At 39.3% G+C, this 16,597-nt stretch overlaps 3 protein-coding genes and 1 long non-coding RNA gene across 4 annotated transcripts in view; 1 reads left to right on the top strand and 3 right to left on the bottom strand.

Annotated features, from left to right (window-relative positions):
* LOC141783814 (uncharacterized) overlaps window positions 1–16,597 on the top strand; it is a 69,980-nt gene that overhangs the window by 38,995 nt on the left and 14,388 nt on the right. The window lies entirely within an intron of this gene.
* On the bottom strand, window positions 485–5,899 carry LOC141783948 (uncharacterized). Its single transcript, XM_074661571.1, has 4 exons — window positions 5,575–5,899; window positions 4,018–4,566; window positions 3,768–3,928; window positions 485–2,977 (listed from the first exon to the last, which is right to left on the bottom strand). Exons 1-4 carry the CDS (start codon window positions 5,737–5,739, stop codon window positions 2,545–2,547), a joined length of 1,308 nt encoding a protein of 435 aa, XP_074517672.1. The 5' UTR covers window positions 5,740–5,899; the 3' UTR covers window positions 485–2,544.
* Window positions 6,863–9,353, bottom strand: tpgs1 (tubulin polyglutamylase complex subunit 1). Its single transcript, XM_074661079.1, has 2 exons — window positions 8,924–9,353; window positions 6,863–8,096 (listed from the first exon to the last, which is right to left on the bottom strand). Exons 1-2 carry the CDS (start codon window positions 9,283–9,285, stop codon window positions 7,451–7,453), a joined length of 1,008 nt encoding a protein of 335 aa, XP_074517180.1. The 5' UTR covers window positions 9,286–9,353; the 3' UTR covers window positions 6,863–7,450.
* Window positions 11,020–16,597, bottom strand: part of LOC141783003 (inositol-3-phosphate synthase 1-A-like) — a 10,355-nt gene continuing 4,777 nt past the window's right edge. Inside the window, 7 exon segments of the mRNA XM_074659896.1 lie at window positions 11,020–11,210; window positions 11,212–11,320; window positions 12,333–12,550; window positions 13,729–13,842; window positions 13,940–14,104; window positions 15,059–15,274; window positions 15,881–16,030. Of these exon segments, the coding sequence (XP_074515997.1) occupies window positions 11,136–11,210; window positions 11,212–11,320; window positions 12,333–12,550; window positions 13,729–13,842; window positions 13,940–14,104; window positions 15,059–15,274; window positions 15,881–16,030 (1,047 nt within the window). The 3' untranslated portion in view covers window positions 11,020–11,135.

Here is a 16,597-nt window from a genome sequence, read left to right as displayed (position 1 = left end):
ATGCATGCAGCAGCAATCAGACAAGACAAATTATTAGTGGCTGTGTGCTGTGGTAGCAGCGACATCCTGTGGCCGTGGGGTGGAATTGCATGTGACGCCTGTTAACAGTATTCATTCAATAAATAAATCCATTGGTCCATATTGGTTTCTAGGAAAGCTGCAAAAATTGAATTATTGTTTTTTGCAGCTTTGCGATATTCAATTTTTAGAAAATATTTTCTGATATATATCAGAAAATATTTTTTAAAAATTGAATATTGTAAAGCTGCAAAAAACAATAATTCATCAGAAAGCTGCAAAAAATAATAATAAAAAAAGAAAATATAAATATATTTATATAAAAAATCTGAAAATGTAATATTGCGATATTATATTTTGTGATAATGTATCGATTCTCAAAAACACTATCTGTTTTTAAACAGTAGTTAATTAAAGGTCTCATATTGTAAAAAAGTGAGATTTTCATGTTTTAACATTATAAAGCAGGTTTAAGTGCTTTATAAATACTGTTAAACTATAAAAACGCTCAATATACAGAGGATTACACACAGCCCGTATTCAGAAATTGTGCGTTTTAAACAAGCCGTTAGGATTTCTGTCCATTTGTGATGTCACAAATATACAATATATTTAGACCATTACATGGTTTTAAACATAAACATTCTAAATGTGTCCCAGTTTATTTCCTGTTGCAGTGTATGTGAATAACATCAGCTGACAGGAAGTAAACATGGACCCAAACTGTTGCCTAGCAAAGCAATTCCGTTGCAATTCCGTTGAAATGCACTAAAACGGAGCGTTTCAGACAGAGGGTGAATACAGGTATATTCAGACAGACAGTATGAGTAAAATTATCTTTTTTTTAACATTAGAGCATGTAAACATGTTCTAGTAGAAACACAAAATACAAGTATGAACCTGAAAATGAGCACGATATGGGACCTTTAAACATCTAAATGCAAAGATTATCTCAGTCAATACTTCATTTCATTTGCAAAGATATACGTCCTCTCAGTGTATGTGTCCTCTCAAAGTAGTGCTATGATGTTGGATTTTACAGGGACTGTGATGCAGATACCACGGATTGCATAAAAAAACCCAACTTTTTTTACTCAGATTTTATAAATATGGCGGTGTGTTCTTTATACTATGACAGTTTTCCTATAGTTAGATTAAAATAATAGCAATATATCGCCTTGCTTACAGTATCGGAATATATCGCAATATATTGAATCGTAAACCCTTGTATCATGATACGTATCTCATCGCCAGGTTCTTGCCAAAACACAGCCCTAATATATATATATATACACACACATATATATATACACATATATTTTTTTTCTTTACGTATACACGCTGGTTTCAAACAAATAGAATAAAAGATCAGATGAAACCATATACAATAAACTTACTTTAAACAAGGCTGTAATCGTTATGCAATGATGCACTGCATAACGTAAAAAATTAACAGTGTCATGATAAATACAAAAAGTCAATAGCCATGATAGTAACCCCTTCAGACTGTGATGCTTTCACACAATTTCTTTTACATTTTTCCACACCTGTGTAACAAATGTGTACATTACACACTGGTTACAAACAAACAATCAAAGATAAGATGAAACCATATACAATAAACTTACTTTAAAAAAACTGGAGTCTTTATGTAATGATGCACTACATAAAAATGAACAAAACAAAATGAAAAAGCAATGTCATGATAAATAGAAAAAGTCTTTAGCCATGATAGTAGCCCCTTCAGACTGCAATGCTTATTACACAGTAGAAAACAGTTGAAAAAAAAATGGGGAAAAATCAATTTTGCTGTTATTAGATCCTTCCCACTACTTGTGGGGAAAAACATGTGAAGACTGGCCAGATGGAGGTACCAAAGTAAAGAAAATGTTTTCTCAATGGATATATTATGATTTTAGGACACCTGAGACTTGATTTGAGGTCTACATTGACTTATTTTTAGTCCGCTTTACTTTGTCCATCTCCGGTTCATTTAGGTTCAACTATGGTTTGATATCAATGCTAACATCGCCAGGCTTTAACACGCCTGGTTACAGTTAGCATAAAGACCCATGTTAACAACCACTGCACTGTGTGGCTAAAATATGCTGTAATAGTAGAGCTGCAACGATGAATTGATTAGTTGTCAACTATTAAATTAATCACCAACTATTTTGATAATCGGTTTGAGTAAGTTTTTAAGAAATAAAGTAAAAATTCTCTGATTCCAGCTTCTAAAATGTGAATATTTTCTGGTTTCTTTACTCCTCTATGACAGTAAACTGAATATCTTTGAGTTGTGGACAAAACAAGACATTTGAGGACGTCATCTTGTGCCTTGGGAAACACTGATGGACATTTTTCACCATTTTCGGACATTTTATAGACCAAACAATTAATCGATTAATCAAGAAAATAATCGATAGATTAATCGGCAATGAAAATAACCGTTAGTTGCAGCCCTATAATACAAGTACAAATGATTACGAGGACTTCAATAACAGTCTTTGTGTGCAGGAAGATTTTTCAATTATTTTGCTCATCAAAATAGTCGCAGAAGAGGTGTCGGACCTCCTCAGCATGACTTTGGTCCATGCTGGTTGAGGGGAGCTGCTTGTGGCTGGGCTGAGGGCTCTCTGCCGCGGCCACCTCCACCTGCCACTCCGCCTTGAAGGCGTCCCCGTGAGACTCGCACACGTTGTGCAGAATGCAGCACGCCAGAATCATGGTTGGCACCACGTCCAGTCCGCAGTCGTTCCTCTTGCTCAGACACTGCCAGCGTGCCCTCAGCCTCAGCAGTGCCTCCTCAGACACACGCAGCGCTCTGCTGAGCCGCCGATTGAAGAGCCGCTGTGGCTCCATCAACGATGTGTGGCTGGCCCTACGGCTCTTTTCCTCAGGATAGGCCTTCATCAGCCAGCTCTGGAGAGGGTAGCAGGCCTCCCCCAGCAGCACATACCTAGACACAACACAATAATAGTGAATATTCAATTGAATATTCAAGCATTAACTGGTCTGAGATTCGATTCATAAACCTCTGGACACTATAACATGTGTGTTGATCCGATTTACACGAATCACTGCAGATTCTCATGGCCCAAAAAAGTCAGGTTATACTCAGGCTGTATAGTGTGTTAATGGCCTTAAATGTATAATGCTAAAAAAGACAGCATGTATGAAATATATCACTCGTTCCCAACCTGGGGGTCGCCAAAGCTTCACGAGGGGTCACCAGGCCTTCTTGATTTTAAGGGGTGAAAGACAACTTTTAAAAAATATACACAGTTGGTCTATATCTCAGGATTTCATTTATTTCTCTGCAGAAAACTAAATGAAATTGTTATTTTTAAAGTTTAGATTATTGTTTTAAGATATAAACTTAAAAAAAATCTCACAGGATAAGGGCACGCTGAAGAACTGAACACAAGTTATATTCACAGAGCCTTCACTCTCTTCTAAACAGCCGCGTCCTGCTTTAGAAAAGTATGCAGTTAAAACATCCAAAGACCTGATAGAACAATGGTAATTATGGTAAGGATGGCCTCTGAGTGAGGCGAACAGCACTCGGCTCACGTTATCGCAGTCTTGGAAAGAGAGGAGTGAGCGGAGGGGTACTCAGTTGGTTGCAATCTGCAACCACTTCACTAGATGTTGCCAAATCCTACACACTGCACCTTTAAATGCCTGAAAAATGTGACCTACTTAGTACTGGATTGGATCCTGACTCATGCTGTTGACTTAAACTTTACCTGAGTGGTTTTCCCATGAAGGTAGTCGGCGGGGCAGGAGACAGTCCGCCGTCTGCAGCTGTGGCCCACAGCGAGGAGTTCTGGAAGATGTCAGCTGGGTCCGTCCCACCTGGGAAACTGGCACATACATCCCAGAACTGCCCACGGCCACTAACAGCCACCTCAAACACCAAAGACACAGAAAGTAGTCAAAATCTGGCGACTAGCGTAGCAATGTATTGTCAGTATCATATAGCGGTGCATCCTCTACCTGAGACAGCACTGAGAGCCAGCCAGCGGGGTTGGCGTAGTCTGACGCGTTGTTTGATGGGGTGATGATGGCTGTGTGGAGTGTTGCTATGGCAGCGACGCAGTGAGGGAAGCCCCAATTGGACAGGAAGAGCTGGGCTGAATCCTCCAGCTCCTGCTCACTTGGGGTCCGCAGGTAGATGGAGCTGAGGAGCGCCACGATGGCGTGACACATGTCCCTAACACACCTGCACACGGTGGACTTCCCCACGCCGAACAGGGTGCTGATTGTGCGGTATTCGATGTTCGATGCCAGGCGCCACAGAGCCACCGCTACGCGCTTCTCCACCGGCAGCGCCAGGCGGAAGCTGGTGTCCTGGCGAGCCAGACGGGGCCTCAGCTTGTCACAGAGGTAGAAGAACGTCTCCCGGCTCATGCGGAACTTATCCAGCCAATCAGACGGCTGGAATTCTGTCATAACCACGCGCTCCCACCAATCGGTGCTCTGAGTGGTGGTCCAGGGTCGCGTGCGGATGCGGACGTTGGAGCGTATACCTCCTGCTATCATCATCTGGGGAGAAGAAGATCAAAAATAGTAAAAAAAATGGTAAAAAAAAAATCCTGACACATTTCCCAAGGTGACATCTTCAAATAACTTGTTTTGCCAGACCAACATTTCAAAAACACAAGATACTTATAGGATTTAAAATTATTAAATATAACTCCAGACATTTTGGGAAACAAGAAAAGGTGAATATTTAGCATTTTACTCAAACAATTAAATGCTCCCAGCTGACCACTTACACACCAAAAACTGACAATAACTGCACTATACTGTATAATGACTGTGCAATATCATTATCATTATTAATACTCAGGCGTAATTCATACTGTGCAATATTTTCAGGTGGAATTTCATTTCATTCTCACTGTGCAATATAATTTTCCACTTGTGCAATTATGTTAATAGTCTGTTTATTGTCAATACTGTATATACTGCTCCTATTTTTATACTTCCTTCTATTTAAATGGTTCATATTTTGTACACTTTGTTTAGCTCTTTTTTTTTTACTGTGTTAGCTGATGCATCTTGTTTTTTGCACTATCCCCTTTGCTTCTGTACACTGCAAATTTCCCCACTGCAGGATTAATAAAGGAATATCTTATTTTATCTTATCAAAATTGTTGAAGATGAATTTTCTGTTGATTGTTTCAGCTCTACCTGTGTGATTATTATTATTACTGATGGTTCATTTAAAAAAAGACTGTATGTAAAAACACCCTAAAACAGAAAACAATGATGTGAAGTCATGAAGGAACAAACTGATTGGACAAAGTCTTAAAAAAATGGAATGACAGACAGAATAAAGCACCTATGAAATATTACAAAAAGTACCTGTGGGGTTTGCAGGGAGCACAGTTATTAGGATGAGTAATATAGGCTATGGCATTATTTCTATAGGCTATATGATAGTGATTATATTGTGATATTTATTTAGCATTATTTCTATAGGCTATATGATGGCGATTATATTGTGATATATATAAAGTGAGCCCGACAGAGGGTGGATAGACTGACCATGAGCATCCTCCTCTGTCTCTGGAAGAAGTACTGTCTGTGTCTGATGCGTCTCTGGATCTCATCGCGTCTCTGGATGTTGGCGTTGTTTAAGTCTCTCCTTCGCTTCAACAGCATGTAAGTCATCAGGAACATGAAGGACCGCAGCTGCTCCTCTTCCTCCATTAGAAACCTGCAGGCAGCACGCAATGCATTAAGTTATGATGCAGGTAACAGCTACTGTTACTTCACCATAAACTGTAAACTACTGGACTTCCGGTTTCTTCTTGTTCGTGTCAGACTGAACCAGAGCGGTGCTGCTGCCTCTCGGTGGCGGAAACTAGTTGCTGCAGGACTTAAAATATATATATATAAATCATTATTAAAATACCCAGTATTCCCATATATTAGCCTAAAATATGTCTTATTTTATATGGAATATCGTAACTATCACATTTCATTCATTATTTTGCGTTTATTAATTAATTAAATAATTTGTCAAATCATTGAAATTTAAAATAAAAAACCACAAAAGCATAAAACTACTGAAAACATTTGAATATCACCTTTTGTTGTAACATAAGAAGTCATTGCCCAGGATGTGCCTTGCTAAATATCTTTTAATAAATGAATTTATTTTGCATAAATTGCTTCTTCAAAAGTCCCCAGTAATGTTGTTATTATATTATTATTACTATTATTATTATTATTATTATTATTATTATTACTATTATCATTAATATTATTATTATTATTATTATTATTATTATTAGATTATTCTTAAATATATTTTACTTACTGTAACATGTCTCTATTAGATATGTTACATGTGATGATTACGTTGTCAGAATTATATATTTTATATAATTATATAATTTATCCCAGTTTTAGCTTGGATGTCAAGACATCTTCTGACCTACAAATAAGGAACAATTAAATGCTTTAATGGTTTAATTCTCTTATGATCTTCAGTGCCTTGCTCTTGTTAAGCTCTCTCATGTCGTGAAATCTTTTTTTCTCGAGGACCTGTATTTCTGCTCAGTCTCAATCTACTCCTTCTTTCAGGACTATTGATGGGGAAGAATTTCTTATTTTTTTTACCTTTTCTGAGGGTTCGCTCATGCATCAGGGAGTCCAAGGTAAGGAGAACAGAATTAAAAGCAATTTTATTTATTTATTATCGCTCCCATCTTCGTTTCTCCCACCTTCAAACGTAATTCTTTCTTTGCTCCGATTTGTCAGTGTTTGGAAATGTGTGATGGGAGCGCTTTCTTCTGACATGAGATAAGAAACTCAAATAAATAAGCGAAATAAAGGAACATTCCCGGTTTATTCCCCAAAATGTTTCCTGCTACAATGCCTTCATCAGGATTGCCTCCTGTCAAACAGTTCAAACAAAACAATAGAAATACTTAAATATAATGCAATACAAACAGCATCACAAACGACAGAGTTCCTAATCAACATCCCTCTCAACAACAAAAGCATTACAGGGTTGTTGTATTAGATTGCATTGGGTGTAGATCAGTAGAGTGTTACTTTCTAATCTGAGCATTTCATTGCAAACGGCTGAACAATAATGGAAGGATCGATACTGATCTCAAGGAATACATTTAGAGGAACTCCTTGTCCTTCACACAGCACAGCAGATGTCGATATCTCATCTCTTCCACTTTAATAAGTTCAATAACAGACATCAAAAACAATAGGTTTTACAATTACTGTTATCTTCCAAACAATGGAATTATAGGGTTTAGTGTCATTCTTGAGAGGAGGTAATAAGTGTGAGTGCAGGTTAGAGGTAAGAGGAGGTGCACACAAGGTCATTTATTTACTTTAGGATATACTTTAGGTTGTTGTACATTCATAAATTATGAGAAAACAGACAAGAAGAAACCTATGACACAACTTTCACTCGAGTGATGAAGAGTTCTGCCGCCGCGTTCTCAAACTCCTTTGCGTCCATGTTACCGCCCGGACCCCGTGTCTGTGCTCCCTCCATGGCCTGACCCAGCTTGTATGGAGAGATCTTGGCGCTGGCCTCCAGGTAGCGTATAGCCTTCACATTAGCCTCCAGACAGGAGTTAGCTTTAGTGTTGGCATTGACGCAGCAGTTTGCCTCACAGCCTTGGGAGGTTTCCAGGGCTTCCTTTAAGGTCCCCAGCACGGCCAGGCAGAGGGCCCGCAAGGCAGGCCCTTCGTCCGGGCAGCACACTTCAGCGTAAAGCCTCTGAGCCTGCCGGATGTAGTCTGAGAAAACTGCACACGTGAGCACACCGTGACGGAAGACGTCGTAAGGGACGGCCTCGTGGTCTTGGCAGAGGAGGCGTCGGAGGAGCGGGGCGGATGTGGAGGCGGGGACTCCACCCTCGCTGCACAGGCACTCCAGAGTCTGCGTGTAGAGGCCTCCTCTCACTCCTCCTTCTGTCGGGCTGCCGGTGCAGGAGCCATCGGGGCATTCTGGAGCCTCACCTGGACGTCTACGGGGCCCAGTGAGGCTCAAAAGGTCGTAGGCCACACGGACGTTGTTGCTGAAGGCGGATCTGGGTTTAAAATGAGAAATGGGATAAGAGAAAGTAAATCATTGGTTTCTCTGAGAAGGAAAACATTGTCACTTATCAATGAAAAAATTAAATTCCATTGATCTCGGATACAAATATCTCAAAACCTGGTCAAATAAGACCAGTACTACCTGTACGGCTAGATATCTCCAGAGGTAATTGAGAAAATATGTTCTTTTGTAATTTGGGTGAACTGATCCTTTAACAGTGTTGGAAAGTACATTTACGTAAGTACAATTTTAAGGTACTTGCACTTTACTGGAGTATTTCCATTTTCTGTCGCTTTGTACTTCCACTCCAATCTCAGAGGGAAATATTGTACTTTTTACTCCACTACATTTATTTTATAACTTTGGTTACTTTGCAGATTCAGATTAATAATACAAAATAAAGTCTCTAAAAAAACTAGGAGACACATATTAGCGTAGCCTGCATACATACAAATATACATAATATGCAAATACACAAAAACAAATAACCCCCTCCATGTGGAATAATGGCATTTCTGGATCTGAAATCATAATTTAATATAAAAATATATAAAAAAATAAATAAAAGTAAAAATAAAAGGAATTGGTGAGAAAAAAAACATTTGCTGTTCCACTGTGTGATGCCAGTTCAATTAATCTTTGTGAACACACACACACCAATGTCTAAGGTTAGCACAATGAATGAATATATGAGAGTTTGATCATAGTAGCCATTAGAATAACAGGAAAAAATAATAATTAATAATTCAAAATTAGGATAAAAGGTGATGTTAAAAGGGGTTTAGTTTAGGATGATGAATGTGTGTAATGTGCCGGGACCTCTGGGAGTGGTGAGCCAGCCGCAGGTGCCACAGCGCCCGGTTGAGATGCTGCTGCTCCAGCGCGCCTGCGCTCAGCGGCCCGTTGATGGAGTGATGCTGATCCGCGTCGCCGCATCCAGCTGAGCCGGTCTCTGAGACGGAGGACAGGTTACAGAAGTGGTCCGCCAGGAACCCGATGGGGTCGTCTGATCTGGCCTCCACCATCTTCAGGATGGCCCCGCGGAGCAGCTCTCCGACGCCGAGCTGAGACAGGAACTCCCGGTCGCTGTCTGACCTGGTGGCGGCTGATTTAACCCCCTCCGGCTGCCCTGAAGGAGGAGTAGCTCCAGTACCGGACCGGCGCTTCTCCTTGTCTGCCATAGCTGATGATGACGTCACGTATCACAGCAACGGCAGCGGAAGTGATGTTATACCCGGTCGAGAGCAGACCGGAAATGGAGCAGTTTATATATCAGTTTTAATTGGTGACTCACATCGCAGGAAAACGTGGCAAAATGATCCGATGATTTAACAGCTGAAAGCTGAAATTCTTTTCTTTCTTTCTTTTTTTTTAATCTATTTATTTTTCATTAATTTATTTTTTTCTCCCATTTTATTTTCTCCATATTTCATTTTATTTTATTTTGTTATAAAGAAAATGTATATATGAATATGAATATATATATATATATATATATATAAAATATAATAAAATAAAATGAAATGAAATATGGAGAAAACAAAATGGATAAAATAAATAAATATATATTAATATATATTTCACTTTCAATATACATTTTCAATTAAATTACTAACCAGATGTCACACAGTCCTGGAGCAATTGGCTGCTTTCACCTGTTGGTAATCCAGCCTTGTCCAACTCCACTGTAACCCGACTGGATATTTTGTAAATCTTTTATAAAACCAACAATGGCCTCATGTGTGCATGACATTTTTAGTGTTTTCATACTAGTGCGCATAAAATACCTGAGATTAAACTGACATACCAAGTCAATACTTTTTTTTTTATATCTTACTTTAAGGATGAGGTATACGGTATGTAGTAGATAAAGTTCTTAAATTAATCTAAACACAAGCAGAACTTTTCCTTTAATACAATATCACTGACATTTGACAATTTTTAAAATTTAAATCAGAAGCTGATCAAAGCATAGTTGTAAACAGTGCCAGCGTGACAATTTTTGATACTCTGTGCTCAGGAAATTTTAGTCAAAACTAAATAAGTATTGAGGTTTAATACCCAGCCAGTGTCCAGTGTATGCGCAGGAACAAAGGAGACTCATGAGACTATCTGCTATTGATTCAATTACATTTATTTTATGTGTTCTTGTTTCTCATTACCATGTTTTATTTACAGTACATGTTGCGTCATGCAGTTTCTTTTACAACAACGGCTATCATGCATCACGCAAAAAAAACATTTGAACTTGAGAGATGGCTCAATAGAAAGAAAAACACAGATGTAAAGTTCGAACATTATTTAAATGTTTATTGTATAAATAACCCGGGTCACTGTTAATCACGGGTCAGAACTGCATCTACATTTTCTGTAACTTAGCATTAACAAAAAACATATAGATGGCAACGGAAAGGTAGTGATGGACAATAACACCAAATACAGGGTTAAGACGATGCACCTCAACCATCAAACAACATATACAGTGTTTAGCAATGTAATGTTTTTACAGCTGCCAGATCAGTAACACATACGCTTGTTAAACATGTTGACCTATTTCTACTGTACTGTACAAAAAAGTATTTTATGTATGCATTGCACACAGAAAACTACTTGAATAAAGATACAAGCAAAGAAGAAATGCATTTAGCTTTTTGAATATTCAATACCATGTTTATACTTCATAAAAACAAATGTATTTAACAAAACAGTCTACTTTGAACAATGTTATGCAGTGTTATTGTAGTCTAGGGGATTCATTTGGCTTCTGTTGATGCTCAGTAGCTACAGTGCATGTATGATATATGTTAATGTTGCAGCACCACACTATTCTCTAATACGCCAAGACTTGCTGTATACCTAGGATTTTAAAATGTGTCTTACATAAATGTCAAGTTTACTCTGCAAAGTTGTCAAGCCAGTGTTGCAGGTTTTTTCAATGACAGATCAATGAGGGCCTTTGTTCTTTTTATACAAGGTGTTACGTTTACTAGTAGTTACAGGTCCATCTTGGGCTGTGTTTAATTTTTGGTCATTATTCGTCATCGTCGTGTGCGTGGACGCCACTCGTTAGAGGTATATGGTTCCCGTTAGTGAGGACAACTTTTTTTCAAAGAAGCCACATTGCCGTTTACGTAGGTGGTGTGAGGAGGCAGGAATGCTCTCTGCAGCTTGTGCTCCAGCAGCATGTGGTTCTGAGGAGGAAGGCCGAGGCACGCTCTGAAAAAGACAAAGAGGGAGACTGTCAACTTCTGTCACTCAATGAAACATCTGTATGTAAACCTTAAATGTTCTTAAAAGGATATGTTTTGAAGTGGGGTTGTATGAGATACTTATCCATAGTCTGTGTATTGCTATCCTACTGTAAGAGCCAATTATGTACATATTTTTATTTGGTAAATGCATTTTAGCCACCTAAAAAGAAAGGCTCATCAAGAAAATAATAATATCAGTTTAAGTGTACGCTATATTTAGAATATTTTCACCAGTTTACCTTGCTCTATGTTTCTGACAGGGAACTGAAGCAGTTAATCTGTGCTCTAGTCAAAGCCACCAGACTCCATTGACAAAAAAAGTCATTTTACCTAGCAGAACACGGGAGTTACTGGTCTACCGCTGCCTTAATTGGTTAGTTCGTTTGTGTTATTGTGTGACTTTGGTTAGTTCGGATTCACCAAAGTCACACAATAGCACAAACAAGCTGAGGCATCAAGGTTTTTTTTCCAATGGAGTCTGGGGGTTTGGTGAGAGTATAGATGGATACACATGCTTCAGTTCCGTCGGAAAGGGCTGTCTGACGGCGAGGTAAACCGGTGAAAATACTCTAAATGTAGCGTACACTTAAACTGATATTGATTTTTTTCCGGTGGGCCTTTCTTTTAGGTGGCTAAAACATGTTTTTCTACCGTCCCCGTCCACAGCAGTACATTGCTTTGCTTCCCTGTGGTAACTGCTTCTCCAAACTGGGAACGTGCCGACTGCCATCTACAGTAGGTAATACACTGACTATGAAGTACCTCAGTTCAACCCCACTTCAAAACACCCAAACTATCCCTCTAATAACTGTGGATATTTCGCAGATGGTGTTTATCTAAGCCTAATGCTGGATGCTGCTTGAAGGTGAACAGGGGAATGACAAAGACCTAATAAACAAAGGGAAAGGATGTACAGTGCAATCTTTGGGGGAAAATGTGTGGCAATCTCGGTAAAGAAACCAAAGCCTTGTACATACCTCATGATGTTTTCTATGCAGGCCCTTTGGCGGAAGAAGGCGTTGATGACCGGGGTCCCTTGTGGGACAATGGGGGCCTTGCAGAGGAAGGAGAGTAGTGACAAGACACTGTGGAAGGACTGGAAGTCCTCCTCCCCCTGGGGTCGAACCGTCACACGCTGACAAAGCTCCGTAAGGATCACCAGGTCCAGGATGATCGGGCTGGCTAGTAGAGAGTCCTGTTGCAAAGAAAGAAAGAGGAGGTGAGTATAATGGTGTAATAGAGGGAGAAGGAAATGGCAAACATTTATCAATTCATAAAACTCATACAACATAATGTAGCTCCTTGCACATGCAGAAACTGTATTTACACTATAGCAGTGTCTTCTTTAATACTACCACTAGGAGACGCCAAATCACAACGTTTCAAATTCTTCACATTAAGGGCGTTGATGCCGATGACACAGACGCAGATAAAATGACACAATATTGTTTGAAGTGTTTGGCTGTTGTTGAATCCAAGAGCCAACCACTTAAGTAGGGCTGCAACTAACAATTTGTTTCATTGTCAATTAATCTGTTGATTATTTTCATGATTAGTTGTTTGGTGAAAAACATCCATCAGTGTTCCCCAAAGCGCCAGATTACGTCCTCAAAAGTCCTGTTTTGTCCACAACTCAAAGATATTCAGTTTACTTTCATAAAGGAGTAAAGAAAAACAGAAAATATTCACATTTAAAAAACCAGAATCAGAGAATTTTGACCTTTTTTCCCTACATTTTTTTTTAATCAAACCGATTAATCAGTTATCAAAATAGTTGGCGATTAATTTAATAGTTGACAACTAATTGATTAATCATTGTAGCTCTACAGTTAATGTGTCCTTTAGTTGTTTTAATTAACTGAACTGTAATTTTGGCATTTATTTGCTTGGAAAATACATCTGAAATGTACAAAATACATTTATTTTTTTTCTACTTAAAGAAAAAAAATGTGTAGCATTTTTATTTTCAAAATAATTTTGATAGCATAAAGTTGTTGTTTGTAGAAGAATGGGACAATGTAGGGGGAAACTGGTGCAGTCTGTCTGTTTTATAAAAAGATAACCAGAATAGATGTTATTTCATTTGTAAGAATGGTGGTAGACTGAAGCAGCTAGGCCAATGAATCATTAAATAACTGAGTAAATGACCTGAAGACGTCTCTTTAAATTAGCTCCAAGACTTGTTAAGAAGGATTAACAGTAAGCTCTGGCACTCCTGAGCCTCCTCCTCCTCCACAGCTACTGTCAGATAAAGAAGAATCGCTCTGAACGTTGAGTTTAGCAGCAATTAGCAGTCTGGACTCTTATTCTAATATGCTAGATTTTCCTTTTTCAGTTGCATGTTTTACAGAAACAGATTTAGTGACCACTGACCTCACAAGTGTTGTGCAGTGCGATAGTATTGGTCCCTCCCATCATTATCTCAGAGGTGTATTCATCCATGGCACGCTTGCTGTCTCCCACATAGGGGACATACTTAATCACCACCTGAAGGAGCACACAGAGACAGTTAATAAGTCTGATCAGTCGTTTTCATTGAACATCCACAGGGAGCTCATTATCCCTCGGTGTCTGAGTCACTCACACAGTGGTCAGGTTTTTCTCCAGGCTTGTACAGTATGGGGTTTGACTGGACCATGTCATCCACCACGTTGCTCTTGGAGATCTCTTTGGAGCGGAACTGCTGCGGAGCCGACAGGTTCTTCCCATCGTTGTTGCCGAGGTGATTGTAGCTGACGATGGCGGTCGGCTGTCAAGGGGGAGAGGAGCTTATTAAAATCCCTTTGTTCAGAAAATACATGCTGTAAATTTTAAGTTGTCAAATTATGTTCTGGTAAGACAATCACACTGATGATCCTCCTTAGGTTTCCTCCTCTTTTTCCCCCTGTTATGTTTATCCTTAAACACACCAACGGTCTAAAGAATTTGTGATTTTGGGCTGTATGAATAAAAGTGATTGACTTGTATGTGGAGTTTGCATGTTCTCCCAGTTTTAGCGTAGGTTTTCTCTCCGGGTTTTCCGGCTTCCTCACACAGTCCAAAGACATGCAGGTTAGGTTAAAGCTCTAATACGCAGAACGAGGGAATTACTTTTTTTTCTCGTTAAATTATGACTTTATTCTCAAATTTCTCAATGTGGCCCTAATACTCCGTCATACAAAAATGTTTGTGTATGCTTGTGTCAATTATAGTTCTTAGAAAGAAAATCTGAATCGGTAGGTCACTTTTTAAATAAAATCTGAATCTGCCAAGAAAATTGCAGTCGGTGCATATCTAATCCCACACAGAAAAACAAGAAAATCCAGTCAGAGGGCGTGATGTCTGCAGATACAGACATCACCACACACTACTAGTGGGTCATAAATGATGATTGAGAGGGATTATTTTTGTATGAGTCTGTGCGTTTTTAGGAAAATCCTGATCATTCTGCCTTTAAGTTGTTAAATATTTTTCCCATTTGATGCTTTCAAGTGTCAAATACAGTAGTTTATGGGATAATTTCCAGATCCAGAAAATTAAACTAATGATAATTTCTCTGACATGTTAATGGTTTTAATCTCACTTTAATTCTGGTTTTAGATGGGAAACATCATTCAAATCAAATAACCCCCCTATTTCAGTGTTCTTAGCTTTTCTGTAGTGACTCATGAATCATTACTTCATCAATCCCCTTTTCCTTCTATCCGTGCATCCTTCCTCTCACCTTGATACCTGAGCTGACCAGAAAGTCCACCAGCACTGATTTGATCTTGGTCTGACCAGATTTGAAATCATCTCCTCCGATGAATACCCCTTTCTGCATGGCCAGCTCGATGGCCCCGGGTACGAAAGTGTTCTGCGGGGAACCGTTGATGTAGGCACAGCCCTCCAATATGCTGGCCACTGCAAACAGAGTGGAGGGAGAAACCTCTGCTCCATCCTAATGGATGTAGTAAAAAAAGAGATAATGACTATTACTGAGTGTATCATCATACTGCAGCCTGACTCACAAGGCGTACATTTCCCGAGACTCTCCTCACATCATATCTCTATTGTCGACTTCACGCCTATCTAAAATTGAGCTATTTGCTGAAGATCATAAGTCTGTGAAATAGACTATTATCGTTGCTGACAGCAGTACAAGCATGCTGAAGACAGAAGATAAAATATAAACTCACCCATGAGGGGAAAATCATAATTTCCTTCCCCTGATCTGATATAAAAGGAATAGCCGACTCATTATGGAATTTCATCTACAAATCCACAGTGAAGTGTCAGGAGAGCTAATCGTCTCATCCTCTAAGCTTTATTAATCACTAAATGCGATGGAGGATTACTGTTTGGTCCTCGGCATTAGCAGGAAATTAAAGCTGAATTCATGACTACCGGCCACCATCACACCACCAGGACAATTAAAGTTAATTATCAAACTGGATCGCTACTGACACCAACTCAAGGATTTGTGTCTTTAGAGCACTTTAGACTATGTTTTATGAATGTAGAAGTTTTCTAACCAAACTCTGGTTGTGGCTCAGACTGCTCTCACCTGGATTGCAGCTAGCAGGTTCTTTGCAGTGTCATTGACTCCCTGTTTGATATCACAGAAGCGCTCAGTGTTGGCGGACCACATAACGATGACTTTGTCCACACCACTCGACTGCTGGAAGTCCCGGATGTCAGCTCTGATCTGCTCCACCTGGAAGAACATTTACTCTTTTAAGTCAGATTAAAAATGACATATGAAGAAACACAATCCCAAGTGAAATACACAGATGGAGAACAGACACCACTCCTCTTAGGGTGCTTTCACATCTAACCTGTTTGGTTCGGTTAGAGTGAACCTTGGGTTCGTTTGCCCGGTTATTACGGTATGTTTGGGCTGGTGTAATTCTGTCAATCGAACCCTGGTGTGGACCAAACAACAGAACCAAGACCGCCTGAAAAGCTTGACTCTGGAGCGGTTCATTTGTGGTGTGAAAGCAAATGAACCAACCACAGGATTTTATGACAGCAGATATGTGATTTTAGCATATTTCAAAAGTTTAACTACTAATAAGTCCATCTGCTGATCGTGAAATCGGTTAAGGGAAGTGATCTGTATTTCAGGCCATGTATAGAAGCAAATCAGCTCATGTATTTTCCCTAATTAATAGGTCAAAAGCTGTTGAAACTGCTGTGCTTTTACCCAACTCTGTGTACTTTGCCAGCTCATTAACTCCATTAAAAAGTGTGTAACAGCGATCCCACAGTACGCCGATCATGC

This window comes from Sebastes fasciatus, chromosome 15 (genome assembly GCF_043250625.1).
Source record: "Sebastes fasciatus isolate fSebFas1 chromosome 15, fSebFas1.pri, whole genome shotgun sequence".
NCBI classification, from domain to species: Eukaryota; Metazoa; Chordata; class Actinopteri; order Perciformes; family Sebastidae; genus Sebastes; species Sebastes fasciatus.
Note: the sequence above shows the minus strand (reverse complement) of the source record. Positions and strands in the feature narration are given on the sequence as shown.

Bases quoted from the DNA above. Each gene is read 5' to 3' on its own strand.
- LOC141783948 (XM_074661571.1), bottom strand. From the start codon at position 5,739: ATGGAGGAAGAGGAGCAGCTGCGGTCCTTCATGTTCCTGATGACTTAC. The intron at 3,929-4,017 runs GTAGAGGATGCA...TTGGTGTTTGAG, and splicing joins GGCTCTCAGTGCTGTCTCAG to GTGGCTGTTAGTGGCCGTGG. The intron at 2,978-3,767 runs GTAAAGTTTAAG...TGTTGTGTCTAG, and splicing joins TTCATGGGAAAACCACTCAG to GTATGTGCTGCTGGGGGAGG.
- tpgs1 (XM_074661079.1), bottom strand. From the start codon at position 9,285: ATGGCAGACAAGGAGAAGCGCCGGTCCGGTACTGGAGCTACTCCTCCT. The intron at 8,097-8,923 runs GTCCCGGCACAT...TTTTAAACCCAG, and splicing joins CTGGCTCACCACTCCCAGAG to ATCCGCCTTCAGCAACAACG.